General features: G+C 45.5%; 2 protein-coding genes across 5 annotated transcripts; one reads left to right on the plus strand and one right to left on the minus strand.

Moving 5' to 3' along the window:
- The first annotated feature begins 1617 nt into the window (after positions 1-1617).
- Positions 1618-4498, plus strand: LOC135676956 (probable calcium-binding protein CML22). 4 transcript variants are annotated; one of them, XM_065188707.1, is made up of 6 exons: positions 1618-1810; positions 2411-2683; positions 2830-3032; positions 3104-3278; positions 3359-3511; positions 4012-4498. In XM_065188707.1, the coding sequence occupies exons 1-5, from the start codon at positions 1684-1686 to the stop codon at positions 3481-3483; spliced, it is 903 nt and encodes a 300-aa protein (XP_065044779.1). In that variant the 5' UTR covers positions 1618-1683; the 3' UTR covers positions 3484-3511; positions 4012-4498. The 4 variants fall into 4 exon arrangements, with proteins under 4 accessions (XP_065044779.1, XP_065044778.1, XP_065044777.1 ...); XM_065188706.1 differs by having other exon boundaries at positions 4149-4498; XM_065188705.1 differs by lacking the exon at positions 4012-4498 and having other exon boundaries at positions 3359-3769.
- Positions 4348-7098, minus strand: LOC135676955 (receptor like protein kinase S.2-like). The gene has a single exon (XM_065188704.1). The coding sequence runs from the start codon at positions 6877-6879 to the stop codon at positions 4438-4440; it is 2442 nt and encodes an 813-aa protein (XP_065044776.1). The 5' UTR covers positions 6880-7098; the 3' UTR covers positions 4348-4437.
- Positions 7099-19820: the final 12722 nt, after the last annotated feature.

Genomic DNA, 19820 nt, shown 5'->3' on the forward strand with positions numbered 1-19820 from the left:
CTAGAGATAATCCACTATGAGAATAATGAATATACAAATCTCAATCTCTTGCCCAAAACCCTAGCAACAACCACAAGAGAATAACTGGGATACAATGATCACGTCACTGCCCACAATATCTAAAACCTCCCCAAGTAATCACAGCAAGAGTCTACTGTAGATTTGATCTAACCTGAGATGAAAACACTGCTAGATGATTGTGAACAGTCTCTCTGCGTTGTCCTTGTCTTCTTCCCTTTCTTTCTCTTCCTTTTCTGCCTTGTTATCCTTCTTCTCTTTGGAATCTCGTGGCTCCAAAGATCTGCCTCGTTGCTGCCTTTTTATAGCTTTAATCTGCCTCTAAAACGCAGCCACCACACCCCCCTAATCTTAATTAGGGTTAGGTTAAGAGGGGGTGTGGGCTGTGGGCTGATAAAGCCCACATGGGCTGAATATGGGCCATCAGCCCAACACCGAAGGACTTATAAAAGAGCAAATTAATTAGTTTAGAAAATAAGTAATGGATAAGTTCAGATATATCGTAAAGAGAATAATTTTATAAGCAATTTAACAAACACTTAGTTTACAAAAGAGAAAAGATAGGAAGGAGAAAATAAGGATTTTAAAAGACAAACAAATAGTTGTAAGTCTACAAACGATTGTTCACCGAGTGTTCAGGCATGTTGGCAAGTCCTGGTAAGCTTTACATACGAATTTGTAAATCTAATCGATACCCAATACTCGAGTAGTTCTAAGGTACTAAAATGGTTGATGTTTCATACTATACTATAGTCTATAAAATACAGATCATGGCAAGTGAAAATTAGATAATTCTAGAGTAGTTTTACCCATTCTAGTGAGCAATTGCTTTGCAACCTTGTAAATTATTTTTGCTCATAACTTTTGAGCAAAAATACATAAAAATAAGATAAAACATGTTACAAAATATATGTATAAGCAAACAAAATGGATGAATGATCAATTGAGGTGAGTGCACAATGACCATTCATGACAATATGATGCCCATATTTTTTATAATCTCATAGATACCCCTCATTGGTCGTTGCCTCCTATATGAGGCCTCATCGCCTTTTGCTACATCAGTCACCATGCCCTCCCCATGCATCGTGATCATTACTTTTGCCCCTAGCTATTACTTCTACCGTACAAGGCTTCTCCTCTCTCCTCACCTGCATGGCCTACACCTCCTTTTCGAACTACTTTGCACCCCGCGATTGAGTGATAATATGACAAAAGTGAGTAGGTGAAAGCAACGAGGATTAAGGAGCGAGGGGCACAAAATGATCATGATACATGGAAAGGGATTGGTGATCGATATGAAGGAAGGCAACGAGACGAAAACAACAAGCGAAAAGGGGCATTTAAGAGATTACAAAACATACGAGGCACTATCTAGAAAAATAAAAATAGAGGCACCTTTTGGGGAAAAAATAAAAAAATAAATAATTTTTTTTTAAAGAAAATCGTCCTCTAATTTTACAAGAATTTTTTTTTATCGAATTCGATTTATTAGTATTAATGTATATTCCAATAGATAGCTTATAAAACTTCACCCTAAATCAATCACTGTTATAATGATATCACTTTGAGTGATGAGGACGCATCGGCATCTGATACTTGGTCTATGGACGTCGGCTTCCATGGAGGAGAATCCATGTAACTGATAAGCTGGCAAGATATCCTATGCCCACCTTCAATGGTTCCAGGCTGGTAGCTTCTCCATCATCACCAAAGCTCCTGTCTTTCCGAAACCCCAATAATCCATCCTACACACAAGGGGTTTCTGCAGCTTCCATGAAAGAAACTTCAGGTAACATAGTTTTTTTCTTTTAAAGTACAGTATTGAGTGATGAAAGGAATCCAATCTGATCTCTGCAGAGTTTAGATTTAGGTTGCATGTCGACTTTAGATGGATGAGACTGATATTAGATGAAGTTAGGTCTAGAGAGTTAACAGGATAAGACCTGATAGTGGCATGTAGTTCTTCTAGTCCAATTAGTATATGCCTTCACCATAGAAGATGGCAATGGATTTGATGATGCCCTCAGGTCTAATGAAGCCTAAACATGAGTTCTAGAGAAATCCATATATGCATCTTAAGCATTTTGTTGATAAATGTCCTGCATGAGATTCATAAAGCATAAACATATAATAACTTTAGCATTTAGGTTGATGTTTTCTGTAGCATCATTATGAAAACAGGTTGATCAGTAGGAGGATTGATTGTTTCATATCAAAGACAAAATTCTCCAAAGATTATCATACATAGCAGGAGGAATGATTCATATAGTAAGTAAATGCTAGATTTTTGGTTGCATATCACATATTAGCCTTGATGTAATTAAAATGATACTAGTAGTTACCTGGACATTTCATTAAGTAACTCAAGTACAGCGATGCTAAAGTTCAGCAAGCTGCAAGGAATTGTGTTTTTCAGGACTGTTACGCTCATTCTCTGCACTGAAATCATTCTCTGACAAAGTGGGAGATGCCTTTGCCAAACTAAGTTCTTCAATTAAGCATAGAAAAGATCATCAGAATCTTAAGAGGAGATTGTTAGAGGCCATGAAACAGAGAGGCTATTCGAACCAAAACACCTTCAGATCAATCAATAGCATCATCATGTGGTTCCCGCATTTCAAAGAAGGGTTGCAAAATATCAAGAATATCTTTGAAAAATGTGGTGAGTAGAAATTTCCTTGCTTGTTTGAAAAATTGGTCATCAATTTTAATTTTTGGTACAATGGCAATGGTTAGTTTCTCAATTTGATGCTGATTTAGTACGAGCCGTAATTAAAAGAACAAAGTGTGTTCTGGCACACATTCCAGATGAGGATTCAAATGGCACGATGGATCATGAAGAACTAAAGAAGTGCCTGAGAATGCTGCAAATCCAACTTTCGGAGAAGGATATCGATCGTCTTTATCATTACTGTGACATGGATGAAAACAAAGGAATACAATACCATGAATTTATTGTTCTCCTTTGCTTTGCTTATCTTCTGGCAGGACCTGACTCTGCAACTAATAATGTAAGCATAAATAAGTCAATTATTCAGTCTGATACACCTGCTACTTAATTGGTGCCTTATAATGTTATCAGATGTCAAATTCTGCATCACGACATGTTGAAGCCACCTTTGATAAGCTTGCAGAAGCATTTGCATTTCTTGACAAAAATGGTGATGGAAAGCTGGATAAGAAGGACATCATTCTGGCACTAAACGAAGCACCTTCAAAGGAGAAATCACCAACTCATATTACAAGCAGAAGATTCAGTAAATTCATGATTGATTTTTTTTTTTGTCAGTTTTATAGTAATTGTAATGTAACTATTCTTTTTTGTAAATTAATGCAGAAGAAATGGACAGAAACAAGGATGGAACAGTGTCTTTCAAAGAGTTCCTTTTCTCCGTGATAAAATGGATTGGAATAGACACAGATCATGAGAAAGAACCTCTGAGAACCATTGAAGTTTGGTAACACAAGCTTTATGTTTGTGCTGCAGATGGTGAGTTTAATAATGAGATTCATGTTAATGTCTACTATTTCACTCACTAGACATTGAACTTCCTATTCATATTTGTTGCTTTGGGGTATAATATCTCATGATACTTACTTTTAGGAAATTAAGTTTTGGTGTAGTGTTTTTAATCTGATTTCTGAAGAAGTATTCTGTCCAAAAGTATCTAAATCAATGTACACTAAGAGGTTCCCTAAGCTGAAGTATGATTGAGAAGTGCTGAAAATTTTCTCAACAGTATGTTGATTTCACTTGTTTGCTGCTTGTTTCATTGTAAAACATTGATTAGGATCATTTGAGAAATTGTGGGTATTGCACTTGTACAAGGAAGACTAACATGGAATCTTGGTTAATAACTATAGTGATTTATGACATGATCTTTTCCATCTTCCTTCTGGATTGGAACAAGGATGATCAAGGACCATCGCGATCATGAGATCTAGAACCAGTCAGATCATTGCACTTACAGATGAAGTTTACTGATACAGGAATTATTTTCTGCCTTTGGAAATCCACAACTTTCGTGATTCACAAGATGAATAAAGCAAAGTTCCAAAAAGTTTTGGGTGAAGACTTGGCATCAGATTCTGACCAAACTCCTTTTAACTTTCTGGAATTCTTGCAGCAAAAGATATGGATGATGGAGACATTTGGAAAGCTACAGAGCAACACATTGTTCTAATGTCCTCATGAAGAATCTACAATGTAATGTAGATACAATCGACATTGTGTTCCTTCTGCAACATTTGTATCTCTTGATCAGATCTCAGAAACAGGACTGTGTTGCCGAAGAATGCCTACTTGCAGTGAGCAGATTCACAAGCTAAAGAGTGACAAGCAGTATTTACAAAGACAAAACAAAGATCTCACAGCACGGTTTTGAGTACACAAAAATGAGCTCTGTATCTGAGATCTTACTGTATGCCAAGAGCTTGTATTCTCCTGACCATTGACAGGGAAGAAGCGTTCTTCTCATCCCAGTCTTCTCCACCCTCCTTCCTATGGCTCGTCATTCTCAGTAACTCATCATTGCCATCTAATATGCTCACGATCTGCTTCATGCTCGGCCTCGATTCCGGATTCGAGCGCGTGCACGCTATGCCAAGCTTCACCAGCCTCATTAGCTCCTCATGGTGGAACGCCCCGTCGAGGTTCCGATCTGCAAGCTCTGCCAATGGCCTCTGACTGGATTCGAAATTCCACACCTTCTTCACCAGAAGAACCTCCGGCCGCCGGAAGTCCACCGCCATCATCCCGCTCACGACCTCGAGCACGACCACGCCGAAGCTGTACACGTCCGCCATCGTCGTCGCCTCGCCTGTCCTGATGTACTCCGGCGACATGTACCCGAATATTCCACGAGCCGAAGAGCCGTGGCCGGAAGCAGGGGCGTGGTGGCCGTGGCCGTTCCTGGAGAGGAACTCCGCGAGGGCGAAGCTGCCAAGGCGGGGGTTCATGTCGTGGTCCAGAGAGAGGGCGGAGGACGTGATGTTCCTGTGGATCACCTGCTCCTCCCACTCCTCGTGAAGGTAGAGAATGGCGGAGGCGAGACACTTGATGATGTTGTACCGGTGGTGCCATGCCAAGACCGAGCGCTTCCTGTGGAAGAGGTAGTGGCTGAGAAGGCTGGTGGTAGAGAAGTCGTAGACGACAAGCATCTCCCCCTTCTCGATGCACCACCCACGGAGCTGAACCAGGTGACGGTGGCGCAGACGCGCAAGGTTGTGGAGCTCGTCCGAGAACCGGGCGCGCAGCGCCGGGCACGTCCGCATCCCCAGCCGCTTCACCAGCACGTGGAAGCGGTTGTCCAGGTAGCCGTGGTAGCCGGTGCCGAAATCGAGCTCCGCCACCATCTGCGACTCCGAGAAGTTGTTGGTGAGGGCCACGATTTCCCGGTAGGTAATCTCGCGGGGCGTGTCGATGCTCGGGATCGGCTTCTGGGTACGACGGCTGTCGCTGCTGCCTCCGCTTGAGGCGCCGCTGTTGTCGGCGGTGAGGAACATGGTGGTGTTCGCGGCAGTGAGGTAGTTGGAGGTGGTGGCGGTGGTGGTAGTGGTGGTGGTGCTGGAAGAGGAGAAGGAGATGTACCGGGGATGCGACTGGAAGGAGGGGAGCGCCGGGAGCTTGGCGGAGGAGCTCTCCGACAGAGTCTCCATCACCCACTTCATCGTCGGCCGCGACTGCGGGTCGTAGAGGGAGCAGAGGAGGCCGAGGTGGATGAGCCGCCGCATCTCCGCCAGCGGATAAGAACCGTCCGGCAGCTTGTGGTCTCCGGCGTCCAGGAGCCGCCCCTCGTCGGACAGCCGCCGCAACCAGTCCAACATGAAGATTTGGTCATCCGGGAAGGTCAGATCCACCGCCCGCCGCCCGGTCGCCACCTCCAGCACCACAATTCCGAAGCTGAATACGTCCGACTTGGCCGTCGCCGCACCCCGCTTCTGGAAGCTCTCCGGCGGGAGGTACCCGATGGTGCCGCCGATCCGGCTCGTCTCCGTCAGCCGGAACTGGTAATTCTTGGCGGAGACCGACCGCATCGAGTTGTCGAACTCGTCGCCGTGCTCGATCCACCGGGCGAGGCCGAAGTCCCCCAGCCGGGCATTGAACTCCGAATCGAGCATCACGTTGCTGGTCTTGATATCGCGGTGGATGATCTGCGTGTCGAGTTGCTCGTGCAGGTAGAACAGCGCGGCGGCCAGACCAAACACTATCTGCCTCCGCCGGGCCCAATCGAGCGGCGGGGCACTGCCGGTCGCCGGGAGGAAGAGGAGTCGGTCGAGGCTGCGATTGGGCATGTAGTCGTATACCAGCAGGAGCTGGTCGTCGTGAACGCACCATCCCCGGAGGCGAACGAGGTTGCGGTGGCGGAGCTGCGCGACGGCGACCAGCTCAGCCGCGAAGGCCTTCTCGAACCGGTCGCCGCGGCCGGATACGCACTTAACGGCCACGATGGTGCCGTCGCCGGGGAGAACCGCGCGGTAAACCCGCCCGAACCCACCGCTACCGAGGACCTCCTTGTCGCTGAAGCCATGGGTCCCGATGTAGAGCTCGGAGTAGCTAAATATACGGGGACTGCTGCCGCCGACCTTACTCTTAGCAGGCGTCAGGTGCGCGCCGGCGATGTCGACGAAGTGGGACGAGTCGCGAGGGTCGGCATCGTCGGGGACGCACCGGCACCATCTCCGGCCGCAGAGCCAGCGGAGGACGCCCCGGGCGCGGGCGGAGATGTTGCGCCCGCGCCCGCGCCCGGTCCTACCCCTCGGCGGCTTCTCAGCAGCAGATGGTTCGATGGGGTGGAATTCGGCGTCGGAGTCGGCGTGAGCAGGGAAGATGAAACAGAGGCGATCTACGAGCGGCATGTTGCATGCAACAGCTCATGCATGCATGCCTTTCTTCCCAACAATTAATTACAAGGGAGAGAAGGTGAGAAAGAGCATATAAGAGGAGGGTTGGGGGGGAAGAAGGTGAAGAGGTTGGGGAAGGAGTTGAAACGTCGAGACGGAGGGAGGAAGGAGCGTTTGGTATTCCTTCCGCCGCTGCTATCCAATTTAGATTGAGTGATTGACTTGGAAGGCCACAGTGGGCCAAAGGCTGAGATCACGTAAGGCATCGACCTGCCACAATAGAGGAACAGTGCATATAATAGTAACACGCTTAGAAGCTTCTTCTCCAACTTGCCAAAAAATCTATTTCTTCTTCCTACATTTGCAGTGTCTATTTCTCTTCTTTTTCTAGTCACAGGTCACAACTCCTCAATAATTTTTTTCCTTGGTCTTACTTGGGATAAATTCATGACCATTGTCTCTTTCTTTTTTATTTTCCTTTACTAATCTTGCAGGATTTTGCATCACAATTAAGGAATATGCTTCTTCTAGAAACACCATGTATGTATGCTTGCAAAATTATTATTATTATTATTATTATTATTATTATTATTATTATTATTATTATTATTATTATTATTAATACATGACCATTGTCTCTTTCTTTTTATTTTCCTTTACTAATCTTGTAGGCTTTTGATATTATATATTTACACAGAGGACACAAAGATACATAGGACAACTTTGGTAGGCATCCTTGTCCCCTTGGCTAACACCGACAAAGTTTATGGGAGGTTTGCTCCATCAATCTGAAATCTTAATGTATGTCATAATTAGGGGGGACTTCGGATTAATGGACCCTCTAGATCTTGATTTTGTATTCCCACATTCCAAGAAAAGTATGAAAGAGTGTGAACAATAAAGTCAGAAAATTTAGAGGACAAATGAAAACATGGATGCATGTAGACTCGTTCTTATTTGACCTTATTATGTTAATTCACATTAATGTTTCCTATGATTCTTTTATATATTTTTTTTTCATATGATTCACATCAAAAGACAACGTTAGAAAAGTTAAAGAGGTCTCTCAGATGTCCAGCCATGAGATTAATTGGACGGTGGCAGAATATTCTTTATAATTAACTATTTAGTATCTCGATTCTTATATTTATCAAAGTAAAATATTTAATTTTATTTTTATTAATAAAATTATTATAAAATTTATCACTGAATACATTCTGATTATATCTTATTTTATTTTATCACTTAACAGTAGAGATTAATTATTTGATTTTTGTAAGTATAAGAATCCGAATGTAATTTTTGAATACACAGAGATCAAGACATTAAATATAATTAATAATAAAAAATAATATGTAATTAGCTCATCAACATGATAATAAATTTATCGTTAATATAATATAACACCAAGTAAGATTAAACATCTCAAACTTATTTTTAGCATATTTTACACATAAAATTTTAATTTATTTGGTAGTATGATCTAATTATCAAAGATTAAAAATTCATATCCTCTTTTAATTCGAATGAATAGAGGAAATCGTCAAAAAAAAAAAAAACTTCGTCGTCTTCTTTGGTTCGCATAATCTAAGAGCATTGGAGTCTTGTCGGTTCCATCCCTTCCATCTCGATCGAACAATTACGTCTGGTCCCTTCCCTCACCAGGATATGCATCTCCTGATAGAGCTCTGAGTCACGCTCGTAGATTTAAGGTCATCTTCCTCGGTGACTTCTAATTGACTTACTCAACCATGTCCTTACCAGTTATAATGACACTGATTCAAGTAGTTGACCTCTCCGAGTCTACTCTAATCCAAACGATACGGTGGTCGAGGAGATCCAAACAGCACATCACAAGTCTGATGGTGGTAACAGGGACAAGTACCGATGGCTTACCCCCGAGTAAGGGTCTAGCTGTAACCACACTGACGGTGGCTTCTCCGGTGAGGCTGTGACAGCATCCGAGCTCCATCTGTGTGTCCGCCAGCTGTTTGTCATTTTGTCACCGGCTCCCGGCGGGTTATTTTATGGCAGTAGCTGGCATCCACCACCGGACAAAGGGAAAGGATTTGCTTGGTTGATACTCGACGATATGGGAGGAGGGTTGTCTTGTTCGGATGGCTCGGAAATCAACGAGACAAAGGCCTGCAGAATGCGACGCAATCTTCTCCGTGATTAATGAGGGTGGATGATGATGACACCGCGCTCGGCCAAGTGTTCGACGAAATTAATGGGCCCGACTCGTGTCGTTTGCCTGCCGGCGGGCGAAGCAAAGGTGCCGATGATGCCTTGTGTGTGCGCGCTGTGTGTCACTATTGCTAGGGGACCCACGCAAAAAGCATGATGGTGGAATTGTCGAGACATCCACAAAGTCGATTCACCTAATTATGAATGAATTGGATATATGTGAGCTAATTACATAATATTTATGTATATTTTTAATTAATTATTTTAATATTTTTATTTTTTATTTTAAAAAGTAAATTAAGATATTATATTTTTAATTTTATTTTTTCTCATATCATCATCATCGATTCTATCTACGAAAATATCATACATTCTTAATATTAAAACTAAGCGAGGTAGAATCAACACATGTTCAATCATAAATCCTATGATATTTTTATCAACATAATCGATAGTACGAAAAAATAAATAAATATTTTTTTTATAAATATATAAATCTTATTATAAATTTTAAAGATATAAAAATTAAAATATTAAAGATAACTAATTATATAAGTTAATATATAATTAACCTGATATAAGAAAGAAATTTATATTCTTAGTTGGGAACTTCTCCATTCAACCTTAATTCAACATGTTTAAATTCAAATTAATGATTATATGATATAATTTATCATATTATATAATCAGACAATACTTCCAAGAATGACTATATTCATCTACATTGCCTCACTCATTTGAACCCATGCTTGTTCTTATAATATTATAATGGATCAAATAAAATGGGAACTATCTCATATTATTGAAGTTGGTGTACTTAATTTGAGAAGGTCGTATGAGTGAGTGGAGTTGTTGAGGACTCTTTGGAAAAATGTACATCATGTTGCACTTTTATATGCACCAAATGTAGTTCATAATTCAAGTAGGTAAGCTTGCTTACAAGTACATAGGTTTAGAAGCATCACACATGAACTTGCTTTATGATCATAATACTATATAGAATATACTTCTACTACAACTCTTAGGTTCATAAGATAAGGTGCTATTTCAATGCAATTATTACAATTGTGCAGTCTTTGCACTGATAAATATTGCAATTCCATGTACCAAAACTCAAAGATATTCTTGTAGGTATAATAGCTCAAGCTATGGGCACTTTGATATGTTCATATGTCCAATGTTTTGGATTATATTGTATGCCATGGGATATTTACTATTATAATCATTTGAACATAGTCTAAAATGATCTTTTATAGGATCTATTGCTCATGGTTTGATAATTTTTTTACATTGATGTCTTAATAATTTTTTAATCATGTTGAAAATTCAAACTATATTTTTTTTACATGGCTCGTGTTAATATATTACATAGTTTTTATCTCAATCGATTCTCGTATACTAGTCTTATCCCCATATCATCGAGTCATCCATAAAAAAAAAATAGCTCCGGACTAATCTATATCTTATAACTCTCAAAATTATCCTAATTATGTAAAAAATTAATACATTAATAACTGAATCATAGCTACATATTGCCTCTGAACTCTTCTATGACTAAAGTTGAATGAAAACAATTTGATATATTTTCTAAAAATGTGCATGTAAAATGTTTATCATTGTAATCCAAATGATATGATTTTCTATTGGACCTAATGCTCATGTTGCAAATCTAGATGGTATTGATCAATAAGATTAATATCAAATTATTTTATTTACTATTATTGGATGGTATTAAAATTGATATTAAAATTTATTTTTTTATTAAATTATAATATAATTATCTGAAATATCAATTATATGAAAATGTTAGACATCTTGTCAATTATGTGGCATTAAGGTATCGATCGTTTGACATCAAAAGTGTCGATTGCTTAGTACTGAGATATCGATCATATTTTATGAAATCAATCGCATGGCACCGAGATATTGTCAATTTTTTTCAATAATAATTTCTAACCATTGAAACTTGGAAATTTGTATGATCAGACACCAACCAAACACACAGCTCTCGTTCTTTGCTACCTGCAACAAAAGGAACACAAATTCTGAAACCCACCACGAGTTGCTTGTCACTTCTCAAATGTGATATCATCTTACACTGATGTCGGTATAAACTAATATTTCTCAGAACCTTTATGTAATTAATGTCAACGATTGATGTCAGGTATCGATCTCAAGTCAAAAAGGCCTCCACTCTATCTTTAGCACTCACGCCGATGGTTACTACCATCCTCAATTTCTATAAATCAATTAAATTTTTCTGTGGAGCCAATTGAAATCTTTATTGGAATACGATTAATACCAATTATTAAGGTTGGCAGCAAGTAATCAAAATTATCATGCTCATTGATGACTGATATGTTAAGTCCTCTTGACATAATAATAGATTGCATGTCGAAACTTAAATTCATGAAAAAATATATATATATATTTTTTTTCTTGGAAGGAAGAAATTGACTATCTTATTAGCTCGACATATGAATGCATGTGGATTCTTATTTGACTTCCAATTTTAGGCTCTCTCAGAATTCGTAGTTGAACCAGCAAATATAAAGGTGTTCTTTACACGTATCTTAGATAAGTATACTCTCTAGAAGGGCATATTATTTTTCCTGCATGTACTCATCCAAAATTCTAATAATTGACTACGATTGATGTCCCTCAGTTGATCTTTTCATCTAGTCCATGTATTCATTATTCATGTTCGTTTTCTAGAAACTTAATTTTATATCAATATTTTGATTAAACAATGTGATACACGGAACTCTTGTTTCTCGTTCCCATTCCCATATGTTCTCAAATTATTTTTTATCCTTCAAGAATAAGAATAAGGATTCTATTTAAACAGTTTGTAATTTATAATATCTTTTTCTTTCATAATTTTTTTTGTTATCTTGTTTTATGTTCACCATTGATGAATCAACCTTATGGAAGGAATTTTAGAAGATAAATTATATATTATCATATGTGGTTAGCTATCTTTAGTATTTCATATACTATACTTTAAAAAGTTATATTGATATTATTATAATTACAAAAGTAAAATATATAGGTCTATTTACTCTAATATTATTCGTTTACTAATGAACATATAAAAATAAAAGATAAAAATATAATTTAATATTTGATGGTGATGGATGACAACACCAATGGAGGCTTGGGTGATTATTATGGATGAGAAGAGCAACGATGAGATATGAGGGCTATTCAGCATTTGCGTTGGTGGCCCTTTCATCGCTTGACAACTGCGTTGATGTCGATGCAAATATAAAACGACTAAAGAATCACTCGACAATCGCATCGACGTTGGTGCAGTTACAAAGCGGTCCTTATCTTTCGTCGTCGCTCTTCTCATCTACAATAGTCACTTACGGCCCTCAACAACATTGTCATTCGTCATTACGAACTTGAACATTAAAATTATCTTTTTATTTTTTATTTTCATATTTTTATTGATAAAACTGATGATCCTAGGGTAAATAAACCTAGATATTTTACTTTTATAATTATAAAATATTAATATAGTTTTTTAAAATATAAAAAATCATAATACTAAAGGTAATCAACTACAAAGATAATATATAATTAATCTAAATTTTAGACATTAAAAATATTTAGCTTTCCATTGTCAATGTTCAGCCTTTCACTTTGTCGACTCTTATTTATCGGATATTCTCTATAAAATAAAATACTTCTCTTATGGATGCATTTTTTATATCTCATAACTTTATCATTAAATTGCTTAGCTCTACTCATCTTCGACATAATAATAGCACACAAAATCAGTAAGCCATTTATACATTGTTTCACTGAAATGTGCCCCTACCTTCCTTCTATTTTTTCTAACATTGTAGATGATATCTTGACCTCGCCCAGTGCACCACATACACTATTTTTTTATTTTGAGTTGACATAATTATGACTTCAAGTGCACTGAGATGCTTGTTTGTCTCTTCTTTCATTGCAACTTTGAGACCACCCATCGCACTACCAACCTCACTGTACTTCAGCTATGGCCATCAGCTACAGCATACCCACAGGAGACCAACTTTAGAAAGGGGCAAATAATGCAGCTAATGGAGGTGTAGCCATCAAACATGTGTGAGGAGGTTGCTCTCTTATCACTTTCATCACCAAAACACAATTGCCATAAGCAATAATTACTTCTATAAATTTTGAACATACATACTAAGGTCCAATTTTTCTTTTATAACTCGAATCCTGATTATTTTATTTTTTTTTAAAAAAATTATATGGCATTAAGACTCAGTGCATATTGATTTATATTAATTTTGATTATTCACCTAGTAAATAGAACAGATATAATTGTAATGTAGGAAGCACACATGATTTGGTGCCCTAATAGCCCAAGGAAGAAGACAACTTCATCACACCATAGAACTATGTAAAAATAATAACAAATCGAGTTTTATATAAGTTTTTATCTATTTCTATGATTTTATATTTCATAAGTAAAAAAAATTATGACATCATGTTGATGTCATCCGATGGTGTTGCAAGATGATCTCATGCAAGAAGGATAAATGAATTATTTACCCTGTAAATAATTAGACTATTAGTTGGAACTTCAAATAATGTTAATATTTTTGAAAACTTATTGTGGTTACAAGAATATTAGGTATGTTTGAATATTTAATAATAAATGATAATGGAGGGATATATACATATTCATAAAATATTTTAATTATCGAAGGTGTATAAATAGGATGTGTGAAAATCTAAGTATATGCATTTAATCTCTTGAAATAAAAAGAAAAGGGAAGGTTATTCATAGCTCGTCATTAATAATCCTATGCATGCATTTTATATTTTTATTACTAAAAATATTATATATATATATCATGAACTATATTGTTATTCTTTTATAAATTTATATAAAGATAAGATTACGTATATCGATCCTCTTCCAATATCTTACATCCGTAAAAGCCTTATGCATCATCATCATCATTATTATTATTATTATTATTTACTTTCAGAATATATGTTAAATATAAAAAAAATATTATTTTTATATCTGAATAAAATTATATACTATTATATACTATTTGTACTTTTGCAGGGCAGAGAATATTTGTAATTGCACTCTTTCTTAAAGCAAAGTAAATAGGTCATCAATAGTTATTTTTCTTTTGATGATAACACATGAGATCAAAGATGGTGTCACATTGACATGCATTGAATATAATTCTTTTTGGTTCATGATTTGGGCCCAATAATTTACTTGGACTCAAACTCATGGAGCAGTTGAGAGCTGACAAGACTTAGCTCTCCGGAGGCTGGTAGGTCACCGCCCAATTGCCTAAACCACACCGGAGGTCAACCACCTTTTGCGAGCAATGCCAATGCCATGGTGAAGCAGAAGACGTGCATGATGAGAGAGACATGCAGTGGGGGAAGGTCGCAGGTGCTCCTACCAACAGTAGGTTAAGGATTTAGTGATCTTATTTGCATGTCAATTTAATATGATGATCAAGAGGTGACCCAAATCCAGCTGACATTTCTATATATACTGTATATGCACACTGATATTAGTCTTCCAATTGTTGATAATTATTTTGGCAATTTTCCATTGATTTTATATAGTAGCTTCCAATTTTGTTATCGGGCTTCATCGGTAAAGTCTCATGGATGGATGGAGGCCCAAAAGGTTGGGCTTATAATGGGCCTTCCAAATCCATGATCTTATACGTATATTTCTCCCAAGAAATTAACATATCCTAATATATTGGATGGTGATAGGGGTAAAAGTGGCGATATGACACGCCATGGCAGCAACCCCCTGAGCGACACACTGCCCGAGGCTCTCCATACCCTGCAGTAGCTCGGCCTCCCACGCAACCCCTGTGGTGATGTTAGACGCCTTGCAGACAGCTACGTCAGGTAACATCAAACCTCCTCTATAAATACCCCTGAGTCCTAAGCAAAAAGGGGGGAGGAACTCACTCAGACACAAAACACTCAGAGGCTCTTCTTCTGCCTCATCCACAATCCCCTCCACATCCTTCTCTAACTTGATCGTCGGAGGGGTCGAGCCGAGCTCCCGGCCCGACCTGTGTGCAGGTGCGAGACGGTGTCGCCTCTTCCCAAAGCTGCGGCGGAGCTGCCTCCCGACCTGAGCCGTCGACCCGAACCGCCGACCCGACCTGCCGAACCGACCTCCCGACCCGAACCACCGAGCTCGGCCGCCGAGAGACCTCGAAGAGCCTACCCACCCGTTGACCACCACCTTCCGGGCCCGAACCAAGCCGCGACGACCTCGAGGTCACGGCTGAACAGTTACTGACCGTAATATTTTGGCGCTAGAAGGAGGGCCCGGAATGACGGTACGTTAGTCTTCTCCTTGGTTGCTCCACTGCAGCCGACCTGCACCAGCAGCAGCGACTTCTGAGGACGGTCTTGGCTCCTCGGCCCCGCGCGTCTCGGCCCCTCGGCCCCACGCGCGCGGCCAGCCCGAGCGCTTCGGCCCCACGCGCGCGACCAGCCCGCACGCGTCGGCCAACCCGCCCGCGTCGGCCCCACGCGCGCGACGAGCCCGCGCGCCTCGTCACCTCGGTCCCACGCGCGCGACCAGCCCGCGCGCGTCGGCCAACCCGCTCGCGTCGGCCAACCCGCGCGCGTCGGTCCCACGCGCGCGGCTCGGCCCCATGCGCCTCGGCTCCCCGGTCCCAGCGCATCGGCCCCACGCGCGCGACCAGCCTGCGCGCCTCGGCCCCCACGCGCGCGGCTCGGCCCCGCGCGCCTCCGCCCGCGTCGGCCCCTCGGTCCCACGCGCGCGGCCCGCTGGTTGCCGGTCTCCGCCAGGGGACACAGCCACTCGATCAAGGGCCAGACGCTCTCGCCGGACGGCGTCGTGGTCCAGATGAGTCGCGGCCGGATCGCGCCCCGCCCGGAGCCGACGTGCTCGCCGTCCACGGGCGAGTACTATGTCGACGCCTCGGGGGGTGATCTCCAGGTCGATGTGTTGAACTGGACGCTAGCCAACGGCGGCCTCGCGCCCAAGTTATGGACCGACTACCTCTACTTGTCGGTCGGCAGCACTCTCTCCAACGCCGGCGCAAGCGGGCAAGACTTTCACCGCGGACCTCAGATCAGCAATGTCCACGAGCTCGATATGGTCACAGGCAAGGGCGAGCTGATAACATGCTCAGAAGAGCAGAACTCAAAGCTGTTCCATGGAGTTCTCGGTGGTCTGGGACAGTTTGGGATCATCATCAGAGCCCGGATTGCACTGGAGACAGCTCCTCACGGGGTGAGATGGATCCGAGTACTGTACGACTCCGCGGCCTTCACCAGAGACCAGGAGCTCCTCGTCTCGCTCCACAACGCCCACCGGAGCGAAAGATTCGACTACATCGAAGGCTTCGTCATCATTGATGAAGGCCTCATCAACAACTGGAGGTCGTCCTTCTTCTCCCCCAAGAACCCTGTTAAGGTAAGCTATGTTCACTCCAACACGCTGCTGCCTCGGCTCCTCGGCCTCGTGCGCAGCCAGCAAGCAGCACGCTGCCTCGGCCACTCGGCCTCATGCGCAGCCAGCACGCTGCCTTACTGCCTTGCTGCCTCGGCTCCTCGGCCTCACGCGCAGCCAGCAAGCAGCCTCGCTGCCTCGGCTCCTCGGCCTCACGCGCAGCCAGCAAGCAGCCTCGCTGCCTCGGCCACTCGGCCTCATGCGCAGCCAGCACGCTGCCTTACTGCCTTGCTGCCTCGGCTCCTCGGCCCCATGCGCAGCAAGCAGCCCGCTGCCTCGGCCCCTCGGCCTCATGCGCAGCCAACACGCTGCAGCCAGCACGCTGCCTCGGCCCCTCGGCCCCATACGCAGCAAGCAGCCCGCTGCCTCGGCTCCTCGGCCCCATGCGCGGCCAGCCCGCCGCCTGCGCGCCTCAGCGCGCCTCTTGGCTCACGGTTAGCTTCGGCCTAACCCCCTCTTTTTTGCATTCGCACGGCTCGGTCGTAGACGGCCTGAGCCCACCTCAGCGCGGCCTGCCCGCCTGAGCGGTGTCCCTCGGTCGCAGCCTGCCTGCACCAAGCACCTCGGCCACACACTGCCGAGATCTACCTCGGCGCGGCCTGTCCGCCTGTGTCGTGATCCTCGGTCGCATGGTGCCCGAGTCCATGTCCTCGCGTCCTGCCCGCCTGCGTCGTGCTACTCGGTCGCATGGCCCTCGCGACCACGCCTGCGCGGTCTGCCCGCCTGCGTCATGATCCTCGGTCGCGTAATGCCCGAGACCACACCTGCGCCGCCAGCCCGCCTGCGCCGTGCTCCTCGGCTCCATGTTCCCGAGACAGACCAGTGCGGCCAGTACACCCGCGTCGTGCCCCTCGGCTCCATAAACCCCGAGACACGTCTGCACGGCCAGTCTGCCCGCGCCGAACTCCACGGCCCTATCCACCTGGTTCACGCCCCTCGGCCGCGGCTTGTCTGCACCGAGCACCTCGGCAACTCTCTGCCGAAATCCCACCTCAGCGCGGCCTGTCCGCCTGAGCGGTGTCCCTCGGTCGCAGCCTGCCTGCACCGAGCACCTCGGCCAATCACTGCCGAGATCTACCTCGGCGCGGCCTGTCCGCCTCTATCGTGTACCTCGGCTGCATGGTGCCTGAGTCCACGTCCTCGCGTCCTGCCCGCCTGCGTCGTGCTACTCGGTCGCATGGCCCTTGCGACCACGCCTGCGCGGTCTGCCCGCCTGCGTCGTGCTCCTCGGTCGCGCAATGCCCGAGACCACACCTGCGCCGCCAGCCGCCTGCGTCGTGCTCCTTGGCTCCATGTTCCCGAGACAGACCAGTGCTGCCAGTACGCCCGCGTCGTGCCCCTCGGCTCCATAAACCCCGAGACACGGCTACACGGCCAGCCTGCCTGCACCGAGCACCTCGGCCAATCACTGCCGAGATCTACCTCGGCGCGGCCTGTCCGCCTCTATCGTGTACCTCGGCTGCATGGTGCCCGAGTCCACGTCCTCGCGTCCTGCCCGCCTGCGTCGTGCTACTCGGTCGCATGGCCCTTGCGACCATGCCTGCGCGGTCTGCCCGCCTGCGTCGTGCTCCTCGGTCGCGCAATGCCCGAGACCACACCTGCGCCGCCAGCCGCCTGCGTCGTGCTCCTTGGCTCCATGTTCCCGAGACAGACCAGTGCCACCAGTACGCCCGTGTCATGCCCCTCGACTCCATAAACCCCGAGACACGGCTGCACGGCCAGCCCGCTTGCATCATACTCCTCGGCCGCGTAATGCCCGAGGCACACCAGAGCGGTCCACCCGCCTGCGTCATACTCCTCGGTCGCGTAATGCCCGAGGCTCTTCAGCCTTGCTCCTCGGTCGCGTAATGCCCGATGCACTTCAGCGCGGTCAGCCCGCCCCTGCCTTGCTCCTCGGTCGCGTAATGCCCGAGGCACACCAGAGCTGTCCACCCGCCTGCGTCATACTCCTCGGTCGCGTAATGCCCGAGGCTCTTCAGCCTTGCTCCTCGGTCGCGTAATGCCCGAGGCACACTAGAGCGGTCCACCCGCCTGCGTCATACTCCTCGGTCGCGTAATGCCCGAGGCTCTTCAGCCTTGCTCCTCGGTCGCGTAATGCCCGATGCACTTCAGCGCGGTCAGCCCGCCCCTGCCTTGCTCCTCGATCGCGTAATGCCCGAGGCACACCAGAGCGGTCCACCCGCCTGCGCCATACTCCTCGGCCGCGTAATGCCCGAGGCACTCCTACGCGGTCACCCCGCCTGCGTTGTGCTCCTCGACCCTCGGCTCTACGCCATCCCGAGACCACACCTGCGCGGTCACCCCGCCTGCGTTGTGCTCCTCGGCCTTCGGCTCTACGCCATCCCGAGACCACACCTGCGCGGTCACCCCGCCTGCGTTGTGCTCCTCGGCCCTCGGCTCTACGCCATCCCGGGACCACACTTGCGCGGTCACCCCGCCTGCGTTGTGCTCCTCGGCCCTCGGCTCTACGCCATCCCGAGACCACACCTGCGCGGTCACCCCGCCTGTGTTGTGCTCCTCGGACCTCGGCTCTACGCCATCCCGGGTCCACACCTACGCGGTCACCCCGCCTACGCTGTGCTCCTCGGCCCTCATCGGCTCCATCGGCCCCGAGTCCAACCTTGCTCGACTTCCTGACTGAGTTGCGCACCTCGGCCCCATGTTGCACGAGACGCGTCCGCGTGGCTAGCCCGCCTACGTCATACGCCTCGGATCCGCATGACCGGCCCACCTGAAGTAAGAAGCCATGCATCGGACCCCTTGCATGCAAGAACCGACGCATAGCTCCTTTCGGGGGGGGCATATGATAGGGGTAAAAGTGGCGATGTGACACGCCATGGCAGCAACCCCCTGAGCGACACACTGCCCGAGGCTCTCCATACCCTGCAGCAGCTCGGCCTCCCACGCAACCCCTGTGGTGATGTTAGACGCCTTGCAGACAGCTACGTCAGGTAACATCAAACCTCCTCTATAAATACCCCCGAGTCCTAAGCAAAAAGGGGGGAGGAACTCACTCAGACACAAAACACTCAGAGGCTCTTATTCTGCCTCATCCCAAATCCCCTCCACATCTTTCTCTAACTTAATCGTCGGAGGGGTCGGGCCGAGCTCCCGGCCCGACCTGTGTGCAGGTGCGAGACGGTGTCGCCTCTTCCCGAAGCTGCGACGGAGCTGCCTCCCGACCCGAACCGTCGACCCGAACCGTCGAGCCGACCTGCCGAGCCGACCTCCCGACCCGAACCACCGTGCTCGGCCGCCGGGAGACTCGAAGGGCTCC

Source organism: Musa acuminata, chromosome BXJ1-6 (assembly GCF_036884655.1).
Source record: "Musa acuminata AAA Group cultivar baxijiao chromosome BXJ1-6, Cavendish_Baxijiao_AAA, whole genome shotgun sequence".
NCBI lineage: Eukaryota > Viridiplantae > Streptophyta > Magnoliopsida > Zingiberales > Musaceae > Musa > Musa acuminata.